The 23,143-nt window shown below is 37.4% G+C and overlaps 1 protein-coding gene across 1 annotated transcript; it reads right to left on the bottom strand.

Moving 5' to 3' along the window:
• Positions 1-813: 813 nt before the first annotated feature.
• On the bottom strand, positions 814-1,275 carry LOC130949506 (secreted RxLR effector protein 161-like). The gene has a single exon (XM_057878202.1). It carries the CDS (start codon positions 1,273-1,275, stop codon positions 814-816), a length of 462 nt encoding a protein of 153 aa, XP_057734185.1.
• Between the last annotated feature and the right edge of the window lie 21,868 nt (positions 1,276-23,143).

Consider the following 23,143-nt stretch of genomic DNA (forward strand, 5'->3'; position numbering starts at 1 on the left):
AACACATCTTTCACAATTTCAGTTGAAGTTCTGATCTTGGAAGAATTAGATTTAGGAACCATTGTAGAACACTGGTTAGATTCAGAATGTGAAGAGTTGGGTAAAGGAATGGAGAGAAGTGTATGTGACACGGTGCATGAAGTGGTAACTTGATATAAACCTAAAGTAGTGCAATGGTCTCACCTTGAAATTGAGTTGAAAAATAAAAATTTTGAAAAACATTGAATTTCACCACTGTAACCAAATGAACCTTGTTTTCAGAAAATAAAAAAGTTAATTTTTGAAAAAAGATAAGTTCAAGTTAAAATGGAAAACAATGATTTTAAATTCCAAGTCTAAAGTAGGCCCAACTCTTTTGGACACTAGTGACCCATCTTAGAGTATACAAGCAAACACCCCTGGCCTACTAAATCTGAGAAGCCTCGAACGAGTCCAAATAGCAACAAATTAGATTAATGAAGCCACTCATTATCTGCCCAAAAAAGTCTCAGCTCGATTTATGAGACAAAACACAAAATTCTCATCATCTGAAATATTAAGAGAACATAGATGAAGAAAGAATGCCCAGTTCAATCCGTAATTTACAGAACCTCTCTTCTATCAATGGTTTGTGAAAATATCAGCCAGCTGACCTTTAGATTTAACAAACTGAATATCTAAATTTCCATTTTGCACATGTTCTCTTATAGAACGGAATCTAACTTCAATGTGTTTTGTTCTTTAGTGCAAAACAGGATTTTTGGAAATATTTATAGCACTCATGTTGTCACAAAACAATGGAATATTAGATACATTCAGCTTATAGTCGGCTAACTAAGTTTTCAGCCATAATAATTGAGAACAACAAGAGGATGATGCAATATACTCAGCTTCGGCAATGAAAAATGCCACTATAGCTTGCTTCTTACTTGACCAAACAATGAGTGATTTCCCAAGGAAGCAATACATGCCACTTGTGCTTCTTCTATCAATTCTGTCACCAACAAAATCTGCATCACAAAACCCCACTAATTGAAAGGAATTAGTCTTTGGAAACCATAAATCATAATCAGTGGTACCAAACACATATCGGATGATCCTCTTGATAGCTGAGAGATGAGATTCCTTAGGCTTTGATTGAAACCTTGCGCACACTCCAACACTTTGGATAATATCAGGCCTTGAGGAGGTTAGATACATCAAAGAGCCAATCATCCGTCTACAGCATGTCTCATCAATATCTCTAGCATGTTCATCTTTTTCAAGCTTGATATTTGGATGCATGGGGGTTCCCATTGGCTTGGCACATTCCAGCCCAAATTTCTTGACAAGTTCTTTTGCATATTTTTATTGATGAATGAATATGCCTTCTGCAGTTTGCTTGATTTGCAAGCCTAGAAAGAAATTGAGCTCTCCCATCATGCTCATATCAAATTCATTGGTCATAAGCTTAGCAAAATCTGCACACAAAGCCTCATTAGCCGAACCAAAGATAATATCATCAACATAAACTTGCACAAGAATAAAATGATCATTATAATTCTTAATAAATAAAGTGGTGTCAGTGGCTCCTCTTTGAAATGTATTTTTCAATAAAAATGAGCTAAGCCTCTCATACCAAGCTCTAGGAGCTTGTCTCAAACCATATAAGGCTTTAGCTAGTTTGAAAACATGGTTAGAAAAAGTTTTGTTTTCAAACCCAGGTGGTTGAGCCACATAAACCTCTCTATCTATTATACCATTGAGGAAAGCACACTTTATGTCTGTTTGGAATAGCTTGAAGCCACAATGAGCTGCATATGCAAGGAGCAATCTGATGGCTTCCATTCGAGCTACAGGTGCAAAGGATTCATCGAAATCAATCCCTTCCTCTTGATCATAGCCTTGAGCAACCAATCTAGCTTTGTTTCGGACGATAGTTCCATCTTCACCCATTTTTTTTTTCTAAAAATCCATTTAGTGCTAGTGACTTTCTTTCCATTTGAGTGAGGCACTAAGGTCCAGACCTGATTTTTCTCAAACTGCTGCAATTCTTCCTCCATGGCTAACACCTAAGATGGATCAGCAAGTGCTTCTTAGATATTTTGAGGTTCAATTTTTGATAAAAGAGCTAAGTTGTTAGATTAAGCTCTTTTCAAAGATGATCTAGTTGATATTCCTTTGGAGGGATCACCTATTACGAATTCCTCAGGATAGTTTTTCAGAAACTTCCATTCTCTGGGCCTTCTGGTTTGAGTTGAGGATTCAGGTTCCTCTTGATCAACAACGGCCTCTGCATCAGTATTTTCTGCTACAACAGGAGATAATTCCAAATTGTCTCCAACGGAATTGATATTTTTGCTACTAACAAGTGCAGTATCTTGAGAACTTAAATTTTGAGGCACTGACTCAATATTTCTAGGCAAATCAGCTTCAAAACCTAGACTATCATCAATGCAAACACTAGGAACAGAGTTAGATTCACAGAACGTGACATGCATGGTTTCCTCAATAGTTTTGGAGTTCTTGTTATATACTCTATATGCTTTGCTATAAGTGGAATAACCAAGAAAGATGCCTTCATGTATTTTAGGATCAAATTTTTCTAAATTTTCTTTGATATTTAGTATGAAACACTTGCAACCAAACACATGAAAATAACTAAGATTGGGAGGATGTCCTTTCCAAAGCTCATATGGAGTTTTCTTCAAGAACTTCCTTATGAGGGTTTGATTCAAAACATAGCAAACTGTATTTACAGCTTCAGCCCATAAGAATTTGGGAACTTCATATTCACACAACATAGCTCTAGCCATTTCTTGTAAACTTCTATTTCTTCTTTCCGCAACACCATTTTGTTGTGGTGTTCTAGGACATGAGAAGTTGTGTTATATGCCTAGTTCATCATAAAAAGATTCAAAGTATTGATTTTCAAACTCTTTGCCATGGTCACTTCTAATTGAAACAATTTTTAAACCCTTTTCATTTTGAATCTTCTTGCTGAATTTTTCAAAAACAGAAAATGCTTCATGTTTATGAGCTAGAAAGAACACCCAACCAAACCTAGTGTAGTCATCCACAATAATCATGCCATAACTTTTTTCCTCCAATACTTTGAGTCTTAGTTAGTCCAAACAGATCAAGATGCAACAACTCCAATGGTTTCTTAGTTGAGACGTCTTCCTTGGGTTTGAAAAAGGTTTTATTTGTTTACCCATTTGATAAGCATCACATGTGATGTCCTTATCAAATTTGATATTAGGAAGACCTCTTACTTAGCCTCTTTTAATAAGCTTAGAGATTTGGAACATGCTAGCATGTCCTAATCTCTTATGCCACATCCATTTTTCAGATTTTATTGAAAAGAAACAGGTTACATTTTGAATCTTAAGATCATCTAGTGTGAGACCATAAACATTGTCACTTCTTTTGACAACAAATAAAACAGCCCCAGTTTTCTCATTAATGACCCTACAATCAGATTTTCTAAAGGTTACAACATATCCAAGGTCACATAATTGACTTATGCTCAACAGATTATGCTTTAACCCATCAACTAAAATGACACTATCAATGCAAGTAGAAAAATCTTTGTCAACCTTACCAATGGAAATTATTTTACCTTTACCATTATCTCCGAAAGTGAAAAATCCTCCATCATACTTGTTGAGTTTAATGAAGAAAGTATCTTTTTCGGTCATTGACGAATGGATTTTTGACGGTTTAGAATTTCACAAATGAATTCTCGTTGCAAGTATAGTTTCTAAACCAGTCACTAATCCTTTCATACAAAAAGTTGTTTGTCACTAAAACAAACCCCTAAATTTATAAACCGAAGTATTGAACCTCGGGTTGTTCTCCCTAGGAATTACAATAAAGTGTCTTGCTATTGGTTGCGAGTTATTTTGGGGTTTTGATATGAAGCATGAAAGATAAATGGCAAGAAAGTAAACTAAGGTCTAAAAAGGTCTTGGCAAGGGTTGATGGTCAAGGATCTCTATCCCAATCACTAACCACAATATGAGAATTGGCAAGGATTAATCTCATTAAATCATCCTCTAACTAGTAGTAAAGGAAAGTCAAATGAGCTATATCAATCCTAGTCCATAAGTCCTAACTCTCCACCAATTCAATTAGTGAGAACTAGAGTCAATGGCTCCCAATCATCAATCACTTGGACATTAGTAACTCAAGAGTTCCTAAGTTACCTTTCCAAGCCAAGAGTATAAAATTCTACTCTAAAATCCAACCAAGCATTTCATCAAACACTTGAAAGGCATAAAAGAAAAGCATAGTAAATTGACAACAAGAATTAATTCTCACAACAATCAAATGTAAAGAATTAACAACAACGATTAAAGAAAACAAGATCTACATGAATTACCTCTTATTGAATTGAAAGAGAAAGGAAGGAACAAAAGTAGATCTACAACAAAACATAAGAACAACATAAAGGAAATTACAAGAAAAGAATGGAAGAAGATGAATGTAACAACAAAGAATTGAAATGTAGAAGTAGAAGAAAGCAAAGATTAAAACCTAGATCTAAGAACTAATCCTAAACCTAATCCTAATTCTAGAGAGAAGTGAGAGCTTCTCTTTCTAGAAACTAACTCTAACTACTAAACTAAACTAATGGTTACTAACATGTAAAGTATGAGAGTATGTGAAGTATATTGATTCCCCTTCAATCCTTGGCTTAAATAGCATCAGAAATGAGTTGGATTGGGCCCACAAGGCTTCTAAAATCGCTGGCCACATGTTGCTTTAAGTGAACTAGGTGGCAGCAACGGCGCGTGCGCGTACTTTGCACGTGCGCGCCACCATACGTGTAGCAACTATGGCAAATCTTATATCGTTTCGAATCCCCGGATGTTAGCTTTCTAACCCAACTGGAACCGTATCATTTGGACCTCTGTAGCTCAAGTTATGGTCGTTTAAGTGCGAAGAGGTCGGCTTGACAGCTTTCCGGTTCTTTCATTTCTTCATGAGTTCTCCAACTTTTCATGCTTCTTTCTTCATTCCCTTGATCCAATCTTTGCCTTCTAAATCTGAAATTACTTAGCAAACATATCAAGGCATCTAATGGAATCAAGGAGAATTAAATTTAGCTATTTTAAGTCCTAAAAAGCATGTTTTCACTCTTAAGCACAATTAAAGGAGAATATACAAAACCATGCTATTTCATTGAATAAATGTGGGTAAAAGGTGATAAAATCCCCTAAATTCAATACAAGATAAACCGTCAAATTGGGGTTTGTCAACCTCCCCACACTTAAACCAAGCATGTCCTCATGCTTAAGCCAAGAGAAAGCAAAGGGATCAACATTTATTCAATGAAAACTAACTAAATGTAATCTACCTATATGCAACTATCTACATGAATGCAATTGCTTGATCAAAATAAATTAATTCCCAAGAAGCGTATATAAGCACAAGGGCAAAAGGTATTAACAACCATGCCAAACCACAATTGAATTGAGCTATTAAATACTTTTACAAACTTGCATGAAAGGAGATGATCATTGGTGGAAACATGTAATTGAGCATCAAACCCTCACCGGATGTATTTGCACTCTATTCGCTCAAGTGTTTAGGGTAGATTCACTCAATTCTCTCCTAATCATGCTTTCTAATATTTGTTTTTTCTTCTAACAATCGACATATATTTTATGCATGCATACAAGTATCATGAGGTCTTTTCTTTAGGTTGTAATGGGGATAGGGTCAAGGTAGGATGCATATTTGGTTAAGTGAGTTTGAAATTTGAATCTTTGATAAGCTTAAACTTCCCACCTAACCTATGACATCCTATACAATTAAATTCCAACCTAACTACCCATTTTTCACTCTTTCAAATACTCATGTATTTTCTTTTTTCATTTCTCAACACTTATGCATTGATCTTATTGAGCTTCGCTTTGGGGCATTTTTGTCCCCTTTTTATTTCTTTCTTTTTTTTTCTTCTTTTTTTTTCTTTCTTTTTCTATATATATATTTTTTTCTTTTCCATATTATTTTTTTCTTTTTTTCTTTTGTTTTTCTCATCATTTTTTTTTCTATATACAAGAATCTCAATGCGTAAGGTTTTACATTTGATCAATACATGAGTATGTACCCAATTCCCAATAATTTCAATAAAAATACAAAATTACCCTTTTATTCACCCAATGTCCCAAGGTTCCCACACTTGAATGATACTCACACACACTAGCCTAAGCCAATCAAAGATCCAAATAAGGACATTTATTGTTTTTCGCTTTAAGGCTTGTAATGTGCTAAAATTAAGAACAAGTGGGTTAATCGCAGGCTCAAATTGGCTAACAAAGGAATATAAAAGGGTTGGCTATTTGGATAAGTGAACTAATGAAATGATGGCCTCAATCATATAAATGCATGTATACACAAAATAATGGACATAAAGGATCAAACAAATCAAAGATTACATTCATAGAAAGAGAATAATGCACACAAGAAGGAAAATAAGTGGTTATAAGATGTAACCACACCATTAGGCTCAAATCTCACTTGCTTGTGTTCTTAGCTCAAAATATGATCCACAATATATATATATATATATATATATATATATATATATATATATATATATTTCAAGCAAGTTCTATGAAAAGTTTTTACTCAAATCAACTAAGGTGCCCTATAGATAGAAATCTTGAAATTTTTCATTATTTTGACTAAGCTTATTGTGTATACATATGCAAAAATTAAGAGAATGCAAGTAAAAATCCTAAAATCCTAGAATGAAATGTAAAAGTGTTGGGATTAGAAATTTGTCACCCAAATTCGCCGATTGGTCGGACGACCTCCCCACACTTAAAAGTTTGCACCGTCCTCGGTGCACGCAAAGGAGAGCAAGGTGGACGGGTTGCTACAATTGATGAGCTCCTTCAAAAGGTTGTGCGGATGACTTGTTTGTTGCCCCATTTAGAAACTCTCATTTCCTTTCGTATTGGTGGCCAACCCAAAAGGAAAGAAAGAAAGAAAATGAAGCCTATAACAAAGATATCAAGGCAATTAGAACATAGGCGGGGGCTAATGCCAAATAAGAGTATGATTCCCTACTACATGTTAGCTAAGCATGTGAGTGAGAAAACAATGTAAGCTAAGGCATATCATTAAGCTTGATGCAAGAGTAAAGTTAAAGCATGAAGAGTGTATTGAGCATCAAGTTCAAATGAGAAGAAGTGGGTCATGAAAGACAATATGAGGTCATATCAATGCACAAAGACATAAGAGTCATACAAGATGAAGCATTGATTTAAAAGGATCATCACCCAACAATATCAAACAAGTCAAGAAGCATCAAAATAATGCAAGAAAGTCTCAACAATTGAGTGTAATAATCCAACACCATTATTGAAATGACACATAGAAAAAAAACCGAAAACATGCTATAGAAACAAAATGAAAATGGAAAGAGTAGAAGTATGCGAATGCAGTGAGCAAAAGAAAATGGAAGATGAGAAAAAAAAACTCTTTTTTTTTTTACCGACGCGTGCGCATCATGCGTGCTTACGCGTCGATGTGCATATTGGTTGAAGGACGCGTACGCGCCAGGTGCGCGCACGCGTGCATCGAGTTAGGTGATGAGCGGATAATTTGTACGCTTTTTGGCATTGTTTTTAGTATGTTTTTGGTAGTTTTAGTTGAGTTCTTAGTATATTTTTATTAGTTTTTAGCTAAAATTCACTTTTCTGGACTTTACTATGAGTTTGTGTGTTTTTTTGTGATTTCAGGTATTTTCTGGCTGAAATTGAGGGACCTGAGCAAAAATCTGATTCAGAGACTGAAAAGGACTGCAGATGCTGTTGGATTCTGACCTCCCTGCATTCGAAGTGGATTTTCTGGAGCTACAGAAGCCCAATTGGCGCGCTCTCAACGGCGTTGGAAAGTAGACATCCTGGGCTTTCCAGCAATATATAATAGTCCATACTTTGCCCAAGATTTGATGGCCCAAACCGGCGTTCAAAGTCACCTACAGAAATCCCAGCGTTAAACGCCGGAACTGGCACCTAAATGGGAGTTAAACGCCCAAACTGGCACCAAAATGGGAGTTAAACGCCAAGAAGAGTCTCTACACGAAAATTACTTCATTGCTCAGCCCAAGCACACACCAAGTGGGCCCGGAAGGGGATTTTTATGTCATTTACTCACCTTTGTACACCTTAGGCTACTAGTTTTCTATATATAGAACCTTTTACTATTGTATTTTCATCTTTGGATTATTTTTGATCCTTTGATCATATTTGGACATCTAGTTCTTAGATCATTTGGGGGCTGGCCATTCGGCCATGCCTAGACCTTGTTCTTATGTATTTTCAACGGTGGAGTTTCTACACACCATAGATTAAGGTGTGGAGCTCTGCTGTACCTCGAGTATTAATGCAATTACTATTGTTCTTCCATTCAATTCCGCTTGTTCTTTTACCAAGATATCACTTGTTCTTCAACATGATGAAGGTGATGATTGACACCCATCACCATTCTCACCTATGAACAAGGTGACTGACAACCACTCTTGTTCTACAAGCATTCGAGGCTTGGTGAATATCTCTTGGATTTCTGATTGCATGATGCATGGTTGATCGCCTGACAACCGAGTGCTCGCCTGACAAACGAGCCAGCCATTCCGTGAGATCAGAGTCTTCGTGGTATAGGCAAGAACTGATGGCAGCATTCAAGAGAATCCGGAAGGTCTAACCTTGTCTGTGGTATTCTGAGTAGGATTCAATGACTGAATGGCTGTGACGTGCTTCAAACTCCTAGCAGGCTAGGGCGTTAGTGACAGACGCAAAAGTATCAATGGATATTATTCCGGCCTGAACGAGAACCGACAGCTGAATTCCGCTATGCCGTGACAGGACATATGCAATCGCTTTCACTGAGAGGATGGGAGGTAGCTGCTGACAACAGTGAGACCCTACACAAGCTTGCCATGGAAAGGAGTAAGAAAGGATTGGATGAAGACAGTAGGAAAGCAGAGAGACGGAAGGGAAGGCATCTTCATACACTTGTCTGAAGCTCTTACACCAATGATATACATAAGTATCACTATCTTTATCTTCTATGTTATTTTCGTTCATCATCATATATATTTGAGTTTGCCTGACTAAGATTTACAAGATGACCATAGCTTGCTTCAATGCTAACAATCTCCGTGGGATCGACCCTTACTCACGTAAGGTTTATTACTTGGACGACCCAGTGCACTTGCTGGTTAGTTGTGCGAAGTTGTGTAATGCCATGGAATTGAACCACCAAGTTTTTGGAGTTCATGACCAGGGATTATTTGAGTTGTGAAAAAGTATTGTTCACAATTTCGCGCACCATTAGGCCGGAGGCATAATGTCGGCCCAAGTCTGGCACAACTCTCGGGTACAAGTATCGGGGGTGCAGATTGTGCAATCGGCGCGCGCGCGCACAGTGTGCGTGCGCGTGCATTGCCGATTTAAGATCATGTGCGCATACGCGCCATGTGCGCGCACGCGTGCATAGACTTGTGCCTTAGGCCCAATGTTCGCACAGTGCAGGCCTAACTCTCGGGTTTTTGGCTGGAGGTGAATTTTTGCATCCACGCGTACGCGTATAGTGCGCGTCCGCGTGGGTGGTCGAAAAATGCTCAGGTGCGCGTACGCGTTATGTGCGCGCACGCGTGGATGGTGTTCTGTTTTTCAAAAATTTTTTCTATGTTTTTGCACCAATCCAAGCATTCCAAACCTCCAAACAGCTACCAAAACACCCTAGAACCTTATTCAACATACTATACTATTAACTAAACTCAATAAAACAATGAAAACAAGAAATTAAACTAATTCTACCAATATTTACAAAAGATGAAAATGAGAATCTACCTACAATGGCAACTCAATTCACTTATTAACAAAACTAAAGGAGTATGGAAAGAGTTTACCATGGTGGGGTGTCTCCCACCTAGCACTTTTATTTATTGTCCTTAAGTTGGACTTTTGGGAAGCTTCTCTCAAGGTGGCTTGTGCTTGTACTCATCTTGGAACTTCCACCAATGCTTGGACTTCCAATAAGCTCCATCATTCAAGATTAATATCTCCAAGCTTTGATGGAGTTCTTCACAAACCATGGGCTCCCAATGTTGATCCTCATGTGTTCCCGGATCCCATATTTTGTCTTCACACCCATCTCCAAGTTGATTATCATTAATCCATGTGGGTGGTGAGCAAGGTGAATTCTCAATAGAGTGACCAAACATCCTTCTAGACCCAAGCAATCTAGTTCTACACCAACTCTTACAATTAAGCTTTGAGTATGCAACCATGATGAACCTAGAATGATATTTCAAACCACTAACCATCTCCTTTTTACTCTTAAAGCCACAAATATGTCTTAGTTGACCATCCGTCTTAAGCAAACCATATTCAAGGGGAATAATAAAGCTTAAGTATAAAGAATTTACCCACTTGAATGAAAAGATAGATGGTGGTGGCTTGGGGAGAGGTATTTCCAATGTGCTAGTAAACTCCACTCCCTTGTTTGCTTCTTTGTCAATCTCCACCTCTTCATAAACTTCTTCATTTTCAATCCTTTGTTCATCATATTCATCTAGCTCTTCTCCATCACTCAAATCATAAATTGGAGGATGACAGAAATCTACCTCCACATCACTTTCAAATTCATTGGGAGAAGGTTCTTCAAATTTAAAGGATTTTTCACCAAGAAAATTGGATGCATGATCTTCATTACCAAGGGAACTCAATTCTTGCTTCATTCCTTCCAAGTCTTCATTCAAAAATTGTTTTGGAGGTTGTGCACTTTCCTCCTCAACATCAAATTCAATCTTCTTGGAGGGGTTTTCTTCAATTCTAAGTTCCTAAGGGGGTTCCGCATCTCCTAAGTCTTCAACCACTTCTTCCTCTTCTTCAATGACCATAGGTTCCTCCAATTGTTCTAACACAAAGTAGCATTCCTCATTCTCCACCGGAGTTTCCAATCTCTCCTTCATGCTATGCTTTTCAATTGATTCTCCACATGTAACCATGGGAGTGCCTTGAGTACTCAAATATTGGGAGACTAAATTGCTTACTACCTTGGTCAAAGTAGCCATAAATTCTAGTGTCTCCCTTTGCATTTCTCCTTGCCCTTGAAGTATAAGGCTAAGGGTTTCATCCATTGAAGATTGGAGTGGATAGGAGGGTTCATTGTCTTGGAGAAAGGGTTCATTATAGGAAGGTGGTTCTTCTTGGTAAGGTGGTGGTGTGTATTGAGGTGGTTCTTGGGAGTAGTAATCTTGGAATTGTGGTTCCATGTATGGCTCATATAGTTCAAAAGGTGGTTGGTGTAGTGGATATGAATCATGGTCATATGGAGGTGTTTGGTGAAAATAGGCTTGAGAGTGTGGTTGAGGCTCATGTTGAGGATATGACTCATAGGCATATGGTGGTGGTTCTTGAAAGTCACAAGGAGATTCACCATAGCCATTGGATTGGTATGCATCATAGAATGGCTCTTCTTCATAGTGCATTGGTGGAGGTTGTTGCCATGAGGATTGATCATAAGCATATGGCTCCTCCCACCTTTGGTTATCCCATTCTTGATACATTTCTTCATTGTAATCTCCACTTCCTACAACATAGTTGTAACTACACTCATAGCCAATATGAGAATTCATAGTGGAAAGAGAAAACAAAAATCAAAAGATAATAGAAAACAAGAGAAATAAAATTCTACAACTAGCAAATTAAGCAAAGAGCAAGATATTTACACTATTCACATATATACAATAACCAATAACATAACACCATTGCAATTCCCCGGCAACGGCGCCATTTTTGACGAATGAATTTTTGACGGTTTAGAATTTCACAAATGAATTCTCGTTGCAAGTATAGTTTCTAAACCAGTCACTAATCCTTTCATACAAAAAGTTGTTTGTCACTAAAACAAACCCCTAAATTTATAAACCGAAGTATTGAACCTCGGGTCGTTCTCCCTAGGAATTACAATAAAGTGTCTTGCTATTGGTTGTGAGTTATTTTGGGGTTTTGATATGAAGCATGAAAGATAAATGGCAAGAAAGTAAACTAAGGTCTAAAAAGGTCTTGGCAAGGGTTGATGGTCAAGGATCTCTATCCCAATCACTAACCACAATATGAGAATTGGCAAGGATTAATCTCATTAAATCATCCTCTAACTAGTAGTAAAGAAAAGTCAAATGAGCTATATCAATCCTAGTCCATAAGTCCTAACTCTCCACCAATTCAATTAGTGAGAACTAGAGTCAATGGCTCCCAATCATCAGTCACTTGGACATTAGTAACTCAAGAGTTCCTAAGTTACCTTTCCAAGCCAAGAGTATAAAATTCTACTCTAAAATCCAACCAAGCATTTCATCAAACACTTGGAAGGCATAAAAGAAAAGCATAGTAAATTGACAACAAGAATTAATTCTCACAACAATCAAATGTAAAGAATTAACAACAACGATTAAAGGAAACAAGATCTACATGAATTACCTCTTATTGAATTGAAAGAGAAAGGAAGGAACAAAAGTAGATCTACAACAAAACATAAGAACAACATAAAGGAAATTACAAGAAAAGAATGGAAGAAGATGAATGTAACAACAAAGAATTGAAATGTAGAAGTAGAAGAAAGCAAAGATTAAAACCTAGATCTAAGAACTAATCCTAATCCTAATCCTAATTCTAGAGAGAAGTGAGAGCTTCTCTTTCTAGAAACTAACTCTAACTACTAAACTAAACTAATGGTTACTAACATGTAAAGTATGAGAGTATGTGAAGTATATTGATTCCCCTTCAATCCTTGGCTTAAATAGCATCAGAAATGAGTTGGATTGGGCCCACAAGGCTTCTAAAATCGCTGGCCACATGTTGCTTTAAGTGAACTAGGTGGCAGCAACGGCGCGTGCGCGTACTTTGCGTGTGCGCGCCACCATACGTGTAGCAACTATGGCAAATCTTATATCGTTTCGAAGCCCCGGATGTTAGCTTTCTAACCCAACTAAAACCGCATCATTTGGACCTCTGTAGCTCAAGTTATGGTCGTTTAAGTGCGAAGAGGTCGGCTTGACAGCTTTCCGGTTCTTTCATTTCTTCATGAGTTCTCCAACTTTTCATGCTTCTTTCTTCATTCCCTTGATCCAATCTTTGCCTTCTAAATCTGAAATCACTTAGCAACCATATCAAGGCATCTAATGGAATCAAGGAGAATTAAATTTAGCTATTTTAAGTCCTAAAAAGCATGTTTTCACTCTTAAGCACAATTAAAGGAGAATATACAAAACCATGCTATTTCATTGAATAAATGTGGGTAAAAGGTGATAAAATCCCCTAAATTCAATACAAGATAAACCGTCAAATTGGGGTTTGTCAGTCATATGCCTTGAACATCCACTATCAAGATACCACATGTCCAATTTCTTCTTGGATGTAAGGCAAACCTGCATGTTCTTCAACTAACCTTAGGTATCCAAATCCATTTGGATACTTTGATGTGAAATCTTCTTGGTTGCCCAAGAGCATTGAAATCATGAACAACTTTATATAATTTACTATCATTACCAAAAGACTTTAGAAAGATGAAACATTGAGGAGGATCATGACCTTTTCTATTGCATTTCTAGCAATGGTTCTTGCTCACTGATTTTTTAGGTTTATTTAAACCTTTAGGTTTGAAAAACTTGGAAGAAGAGGCTTTAGATTTTTGAACACTTTGTTTGAAAACAGCCTTATTTTTCTCTTTGAATCCAAGTCCAGATTTTTCAAACCCAAACCTTAGACAAGCAAGTAGTTTTTCCAGATTTTGGGAACCTTGAACAAACTTTGCTAGGTCTTCGTTCAGATTTTTAATTTGTTCATTCAGCTTTTTGATTTCAGAAATCAAATCGTGGAAGTAGTGCCCTTATGCTTGAGTTTGAATTTCTCTAATTCAGCTCGTAAGGCACTATTTTCTTCTTTTAAAAAATTTTCATTATATTTTTCGGTTGCCTTAACCTTTTTCAAAAGAAGATCATTTTCTGTCCTCAAAGCCTCATTATTTTTCTTGCATTTATCTTACTGATGAGCGGATAATTTATACGCTTTTTGGCATTGCTTTTAGGTAGTTTTTAGTAGGATCTAGCTATTTTTTAGTATATTTTTATTAGTTTTTAAGCAAAATTCACATTTCTGGACTTTGCTATGAGTTTATGTATTTTTCTACGATTTTAGGTATTTTCTGGCTGAAATTGAGGGACCTGAGCAAAAAATCTGATTTAGAGGCTGAAAAAGGACTGCAGATGCTGTTGGATTCTGACCTCCCTGCACTCGAAATGGATTTTATGGAGCTATAGAAGCCCAATTGGCGCACTCTCAATTGCGTTGGAAAGTAGACATCCTGGGCTTTTCAGCAATATATAATAGTCCATACCTTGTCCAATTTTTGACGATGCAAACTGACGTTCAAATGCCAACTTTCTGCCATATTCTAGCGTTAAACGCCAGAAATAGGTTACAAGCTAGAGTTAAACGCCCAAAACAGGCTGCAAACTGGCGTTTAACTCCAAGAAAAGTCTCTACACATAAAAGCTTCAATGCTCAGCCCAAGCACACACCAAGTGGGCCGGAAGTGGATTTCTGCATCATTTACTTATTTCTGTAAACCCTAGTAACTAGTCTAGTATAAATAGGACCTTTTACTATTGTATTAGACATCTTTGGACGTTTAGTCCTTAGACCTATATCTTGGTTATTCTGGTTCCCCCTCTAGGGCCGAAGCCAATGAACACCATTATCACTTATGTATTTTCAACGGTGGAGTTTCTACACACCATAGATTAAGGTGTGGAGCTCTACTGTTCCTCGAGTATTAATGCAAAGTACTATTGTTCTTCTATTCATTTCAAGCTTATTCTTATTCTAAGATGTTCACTCGCACTTCAACCTGATGAATGTGATGATCCGTGACACTCATCACTATTCTCACTTATGAACGCGTGCCTGACAAACACTTCCGTTTTACCTGCGAAAGCTAGAGTGTGTATCTCTTGGATTCCTGGTCCATGCATTTGATTGCCTCTCCTAACAACAGAACCTTCAATTCCTTGAGACCAGAGTCTTTGTGGTATAAGCTAGAATCAATTGGCAGCATTCTTGAGATTCAAAAAGTCTAAACCTTGTCTGTGGCATTTCGAGTAGGATCTGGGATGGGATGACTGTGACGAGCTTCAAACTCATGACTGTTGGGCGTAGTGACAGACGCAAAAGGATCATTGGATCTTATTTCGACACAAGTGAGAACCGACAGATGATTAGCTCTACGTAACCCGTAGCTGGACCATTTTCACTGAGAGAATGGACGATAGCCATTGACAACGGTGATCCCCCTACATACAGCTTGCCATGGAAAGGAGTATGAATGATTGAATGAAGACAGTAGGAAAGCAGAGATTCAGAAGGAATAACGCATCTCCATACGCTTATATGAAATTCCCACCAATGAATTACATAAGTATCTCTATCTTTATTTTTATGTTTATTTATCTTTTAATTATCAAAACTCCATAACCATTTGAATCCGCCTGACTGAGATTTACAAGATGACCATAGCTTGCTTCAAGCCGACAATCTCCGTGGGATCGACCCTTACTCATGTAAGGTTTATTATTTGGACGACCCAGTGCACTTGCTGGTTAGTTGTGCGAAGTTGTGAAAAAGAGTTGAGATTACAATTGTGCGTACCAAGTTGTTGGCGCCATTGAGATCACAATTTTGTGCACCACATACTTATCTAAGAGTTTCTTAGAATTCACAGTAATGTCTTTGATAATGTAGTGCAATTCATCAACAGATAGGTCAGAGAGATCTACCTCATCTTTATCATCGTGATTAGCCATCAGGCATAACTGAGCCTCTTGACCTGAGTTCTCTGAACTGGTGTTGTTCTCCAGGTCCTCCCATGTTGCCATCATCACTTTCTTCTTGTCTTTCTTGGATTTTTCGCCTTTCTTTAGTTGAGGGAAATCTGTCTTGAAGTGACCTGGTTTCTTGCAGTGGTGGCATGTGGACTTGGCTTGATCTTTCTTGAAGTCTTTGGACGAAGAACTTCCTTTGCCTTTGCTTTTGAATCTTAGTAATCTTCTCATTTTTCTTGCAAAGAGCACCATTTCTTCATCTGAGAAACGATCATCAGATTCTTCTTCTTTGGCTGTCATTCTTGATTTCAGTGCTATACTTTTCTTTTTTTCATATTTGTCTTGAGACATGTGAGTGGTTTCGTAGGCCAGCAGCTTGCCTTTTAGCTCATCATAGGTGATTTTGATTAAATCCTTTGAGAAATGGCTATGCTTTTTACTTCCCATTTCTTAGTAAGACTCCTCAGGATCTTCTGCACTAAGGTTTCTTCAGAATAGCTCCTTCCTATGGTATCCAGATTATTGATGATTATTGAGAACCTTTCGAACATTTGATCGATGCTCTCATCCTCCTTCATGCTGAACATTTCATACTCCTTCATCAGCATATCAATTCTGGTCTCCCTCACTTGTTTAGTGCCTTCATGGGTGAGTCTGAGCTTGTCCCATATTTCTTTAGCCATCTTGCACCTTGACACTTTTCTGTATGCTTCAAAACTGATTGCATAGTGCATCAAGTTGATTGCCTTAGCATTGAGTTCAACCTTCTTCTTTTCTTCCTCTGTCCACTCGCTGTCTTTTTTGCCATAACTTCTCCATCAGCATTTTGTTTAGTGGGAATGTCTGGTCCGTTGAGGATGATCTTCTAGATGTTGTAGTCTATTGACTGCACAAAGATTCTCATTCTCTCTTTCCAGTAGGAATAGTTGGTTCCATTGAAGTAGGAAGGTCTGTTGTTCGACTACCCTTCAGTGAGAGCGAAGGCCATGATGTTAGGACCCATATTATTGGCCATGGATCTTTACTCCAAGTTGTGAAGCATGACTCCTTGAGACCTTGCTCTGATTCCAATTAATGGTTCTGATTGAACTTGAGAGGGGGGGGTTGAATCAAGTTTGCACAAAATTAGCTTTTCAAGCTCTGTTTTGTGGAAGTAGAAACTGCAGAAAATTTTTTCATGTTGTTTCATGTGCAGAACAGAAAAGGAGAAGGGAAGGAGAGAAAGAGACCAGCATGTATCCTGGTTCGAATTCTAAGTGCAATGAATCCTAACGTCCAGTCTCCACCACAAACCATAGTGGAACTTTCACTATAATCCACTGATTACATTCACCAATACTATTGAATTACTCCCTAATTCAACTAGTATCTCCCATAAGCTTTCTTCACCAAAGCTTAGCAACCCAAAGTACTGTCCCAACTTGGAAGGAGAATCTACACAAATTCAAACTCACCAAGTGCTAACCCAACTTGGCAAAGGGAACTAATCCTAGTTCAACAACTCAAATACGTACACAGAAAATTAGTGGCTCTTTCATGTACCTTTGGCCTTTTCTCTCACGGCTTTTTCACTCACATTTTTAGCCTTTTCCTCAATACAAAAGATGACTCAAGTAGCCATAACAAGATAAAATCAGAAATTAAGCACTAATAGAAGAAAAAGAATTCAGCTCAAGTGTGAATAGATGATGCTCTGAATTTGCTCTCTTTTTCTTATCTTCAAATGTTAGAATGAGGTTAGTTATATATCTTCAGATTGCTCTCCAATTTGCCTCTTCCAATCTCTTGTACTATTAACCCATTGGAGCTGTGTCCATTGGCATGCAGTCCTTTTTCCATTCTGCTCCACTAATGCTGCATGTTAGAGGAGCTGCTCCACCAACTCTGTTGTCCTTTGATCTACTGTCTTCTTTGGCATGCATAGCACTTCTGATGAACGGACTTTTGTGTGGTCTAGAATTCACAAATAAAAGCTCGTTGAAAGTATAGTTTCTAAACTAACAAAGAATCCTTTCATACAAAAGATTGTTTGTCACAAGTAACAAACCCCTAAAAATAATAACCGAAGTATTCGAACCTCGAGTTGTCTCTCAAGGAACTGCTGATGTGTGGAAAATGATCCGACACAAAACTCACCAGCAAGTGCACCGGGTCGCATCAAGTAATAAAACTCACGGGAGTAAGGTCGATCCCACAAGGATTGAAGGATTGAGCAACTTTAGTTTAGTGGTTGATTTAGTCAAGCAAACAAGTGTTGATTGTGTGAAATTGTGTTGACAGCAATTAAATTGCAGAGAATATAAAGGGGAGTGGGTGATTTGCAGGAAATTAAAAGGAACAAAAAGAAAAAGTGCTGAATCTTAAAGTGCAAGTAATGTAAATTGCAGAAACTTAAAGTGCAAGAAATATAAATGACTTGAAAAATAAAAGGGGAATGGGAATTGGATCTGCAGAAATTAAACAAGGAAAAGCAAAACTTAATAGAATGAAGAGTAATTGATGGAATTAGTTGAACCAGATCTCAAACTAAAAGGAAAATAAGCTGGTGTAGTAATTAAACAAGGAAATTAAAATGGAAACCAATAGATCTCAGGACCCAAGAGACTAGATAACTAAGTCTAGATCTCAATGCCTTCCTAGATCCAAATTCAGAGAGCAAATGCCAAATTAAAGAAGAGAGCAATGTAGAAATATAAATCCAAGTTCAATTTCCAGAAGTTGCAGTAAGAAAAACAGAGAGATCTCAAGGTGAGATTGAGACAGAATTTCCTCAATTCTTCAACACCCAAGACTCAAGATAGTTGCAATTGAAATTGAAAACAAGAAAACTAAGAGGAGGAGAATTCAATTCTCCTTCCCAAGACTCAGAATCTCAAAATAGCTCAAAACCCAAAAGCTCTCTACTGTGAATACTCTGAAAATTCTCAAAGAAAACTCTTAAAAAGAAAAGCTCCCCTAAAACTTCAAATCCTAAGCTATTTATACACTTTCTTCAAATGATCCTTAAGCCTTGAATTGGGCCTATAGTCTTGATGGAATTGGGTTGATAGTGGCTTTCATTGATTGCTCTTGGTGTTGGGAAGAAATCCACTTGTGAACCGGGCCATGAACCATTCACGTTTGAGTCAACGTTTGAGGCAAATGTTGACTCAAACGTCTTCGTGTGTAAAATTATGCAGCTAGGCCAAGGTGCTGTCATCCACGTTTGGCTCAATGTTTGAGGTCAAACGTGAGCTCAAACGTGGACCTTCCCATGCCTCTCTTCTAGCCAACGTTTGGCCCAACGTTTGAGGCAAACGTTGGCGCAAACGTTGCTCAACTAAACCATCAATCAGGGGTGCTTTGCCATGCTCTTCCTTGCCAAAATGTAGCCAACGTTTGACCTCACGTTTGAGGTAAATGTTGGCTCAAACGTTGCCGTGCCCAGGAGTGCTCTTTTTCATCTTTTTGGCGCCATCGTTTGACCTCACGTTTGAGGAAAATGTTGGCGCAAACATTGCCTTCCCCTGCTTCTTCTTCAGCCAACGTTTGCCTCAACGTTTGAGGCAAACGTTGGCGCAAACGTTGGCTCTTCCCAGGGTGTTCTTCATCTGCTTCTCACGTTTGAGTTAATGTTTGAGGCAAACGTTAGCTCAAACGTGAATCCCTTCTTTCCAAGCCCATTCTTGCAACCTTCTTCCAAGCTTTATTCCTCCTGTCATCAATCAACAATTGTATCAAAGCTATGCCATAATCATGAGAGTTATTCTTCTTCTTGTCATGTGAGCAATTATGGTGCAAAAACTCATGAAAATGCATCAATTTATCCATGGTTGATTGAATCAAAGGAACCATGAATTTCAACCCAATTGGCTTACTTATGGCTTAAGAAAGTGCATAAAACTAAATGAAAACAAAGAAAAAGACTAGTAAAACTAGGCTAAGATGACTTGTCATCAACTGCAGGGAAGTGTACTTATAATTGGTTATGGAAAAGTGTATTTTTGGGGTTTTGAATGAGAAACAAGGAAAGTAAATTGCAATGAAATAAACTAACAACTAATAGAGGCTCTTGGCAAGGTATGAGAACTGGAAATCCTATCCTAGTTATCCTTTATCAATTGTGATGAGAATTGTTCATCGCTCCCACTTAGTTAACCCTCTAATTATGAAGGAAAGTCAAGTGGATGAATCAATTTGATTCCTTAAGTCCTAGTCAACTCCTAAGGAAAGACTAGCTTTAGTGGAATCCAAATCAATCATCAACTTTCAATTATCAAGCAACAAAGGAGTTTGATAACTCAAGTGTCACCAATTACTCAACCAAGGCCAAAAGGAGAAAAATCTAACTTAAAATCCTTCCAAGAATCTTATCAAACACTTGGAAGGCACAACGCAAAAGCATAGAAAAGCAATAAGAGATAATAAAATTCAAACAACCAATTGAGAGCATTAATAACATAAATTGAAGAAAGCTATCATGAATATAAAATACCTCAAATTGCATTAAATAGAAAATTAAATCTAACATGGAGTTCATAAACTAAATTAGAAAAGAAGAGAAATCAACAAGAAGAATAGATGAACTAAAATACTAGAATAAATAAAAGTAAAAGAGAAACTAAATTAAAGGAACATTGAACCTGGAATTGGGAAGAAATAAACATAAACCTAAGAGAAATCCTAAAACCTAGAGAGAGGAGAGAGCCTCTCTCTCTCTAGAAACTACATCTAAAACCTAAAATCATGTGAATGAGATGTGAATTTATGATTCCTCTACTCCACAGCCTCTAATCTGTGTTTTCTGGGCTGAAAACTGGGTCAAAAATAGCCCAGAAATCGCCTCTAGTGTTTTCTGCACGTGGTGCATATCACGCGTATGCGTAGGTCACACGTACGCATAGGTCAGGCGTACGCGTCGTTTGACGAGATTCCTTGTCACGCGTACGCGTCGGTCACGTGTACGCGTTGCTTGTCCTATGCGCTAGTCACGTGTACGCGTCAGGTACGCGCACGCGTCGCTCCTTGCTGGTTATCTCGTTTAATTCTTGTGCTCCTTCCATTCGTGCAAGCTTCCTCTCCATCCTCTAAGCCATTCCTGCCCTATATAGCCTGAAAACACTTAAATGCACGGATCACGGCATCACATGGTATAAAGGGGGATTAAAAATACATAATTTAAAGGCTTAGGAAGCAAGTTTTCAATCAAGAACAAAATTGGGAAGGAATTGTAAAATCATGCAAATTGTATGAATAAGTGTGAGAATAGTGGATAAAAGCCACTCAATTAAGCACAAGATGTACCACGAAATAGTGGTGCATCAAATCTTCCCACACTTAAACATTAGCATGTCCTTATGCTAAGCTCAAGAGAGCTAAAAGAGTGAAGGCAAAATGGTAGGATATGTATGAAATGCAACCTATCTGTATGAATGCAGCTAAATGCAAAAAATGATTTTACCTACTTGGTGGAAAGTAAATAAACCTTTCAAGAACAAATCTGAACTGGATTTCAATAATTCAAATAAAAAAATAAAGTACCAATAGACTTGCAAGAAGAAGATAGCTCATGAAAGCCAGGAACAAAGAATCGAGCATCGAACCCTCACTGGAAGTGTATACACTCTAATCGCTCAGGTGTTTAAGGTTCGATTCTCTCAATTCTCTACTAATCTTGCTTTCTAAGGCTTGCTCTTCATCTAACAATCAACAAAAATTTAATGCACAAAGTACACATATTAAGAGGACTTTTAAGGGTTGTAATGGGGTTAGGGTCAAGGTAGGATTGTATTTGGTCAAGTGGACTAAAATCTGAATCCTTAATTAACCTAAACTTCTCACCTAACTTAGGACAATCCATGTAATCATAATATAAAACCTAACTACCCATTAACTATGTTTTCGACATATTCATGCATCCGAATTTGAGTACAACTCATATGCATTGCTACCATTTACTTTGGGGCATTTTGTCCCATATTTATTATTTGTTCTTTTCTTTTCTTTGTATATTTTTTTCTTTTCTTTTATTTTTCTCAATGCATATGATCAAGGTATTTTATGCATAAACATGTCCTCAACATTCTTTTTCACCTTTTCACAAGAATATACAACACCCAATTCTCAAACCAAACGTTTTCAAACCCAATTTTCCCACACTTAATTCATGAGCACTTTCACTAGTCTAAGCTAACTAAGGATTCAAATTAAGGACATTATTGTTTTTCGCTTAGAGTTAATGATGTGCTAAAATAAAGAAGAAAGGGGGTAAAATAGGCTTAAATTGGTTTTGCAAAGGATAATGAAAGGGGTAAGGCCATATGGGTATGTGAGCTATAGTAAAACAAGGCCTCAATCATGTAAGTGTATGCATACACCAAATAATGAAAATATAGAATTAAGTAAGACAAAGATCATAATTTTAGAGAGAGCAACACACACTAAAAATAAAATATTGGTTGATAAGATGCAACCAATCAAATAGGCTCAAAATCTCACTAGTTTTGTGTGTTCGAGCTCTAAACCATGTTCTAATATAATATTTCTTCAAACAAGTTTAACAAAAATTTTAATTCAAATTAGTGAAATGCTATAAAATAGTTTCTTGAAAAGAAAATATCACTTCAACCAAGGGGTGGTAAAATATGCATAAAATGTAACAAACATGCAGTCAAATATGCAAATGCAACAACTAACTACAAAGAAGAGTAAGAATTGGTGTTGAAAAGGAAGTAACTAACCCACAGAAGTTGGTATCGGCCTCCCCACACTTAAAGATTGCACCGTCCTCGGTGCATGCAAAGATGTGCAAGTGGACGGGTTGCTCCAACTGATGCCTTTCTCCAAAGATCGTGCAGCAGACTTGTTTATTGCTTCAGTTAGAAACTTTTCCTTTTTCCTCTTGGTGGCCATCCTGAAAGAAGAGAAAAAGAAAGAAAAAGAACCCACAAGCAAAGATATGAAAAGAAATAAAACATATGTGGGCTAGTGCCAAATAATAAGGTTCTCAACTACATGGTAGTTACAACATGTAAGTGAGAAAAATAATAGAAGCACAAGGTATGTCAACTAAATAGCAAACAAGTCAAGAAGCACCCAAAGTAATGCAAGAAATATGCAACAATTGAGTAAGAAAATTTTTAACACTAATGTGGCAATAACAAATATAGAAAAGAAAAGGAGAAGAAACAATAAAGTTAAAATGCCAGGAATGCGAGTATTCAAATGTAACAAATAGAAGAAAAGAAAGGGAATAAGGAGGAGGGGGGAGGAGAAGAAAGAAGTAGGATTGAGAGAGAAAGA

The sequence above is a fragment of the Arachis stenosperma genome, chromosome 9 (genome assembly GCF_014773155.1).
Source record: "Arachis stenosperma cultivar V10309 chromosome 9, arast.V10309.gnm1.PFL2, whole genome shotgun sequence".
In the NCBI taxonomy this organism is placed as follows: domain Eukaryota; kingdom Viridiplantae; phylum Streptophyta; class Magnoliopsida; order Fabales; family Fabaceae; genus Arachis; species Arachis stenosperma.

What these genes read in the sequence shown, in the direction of transcription:
- LOC130949506 (XM_057878202.1), bottom strand. Translation starts at nt 1,275, where the DNA reads ATGGGAACCCCCATGCATCCAAATATCAAGCTTGAAAAAGATGAACAT.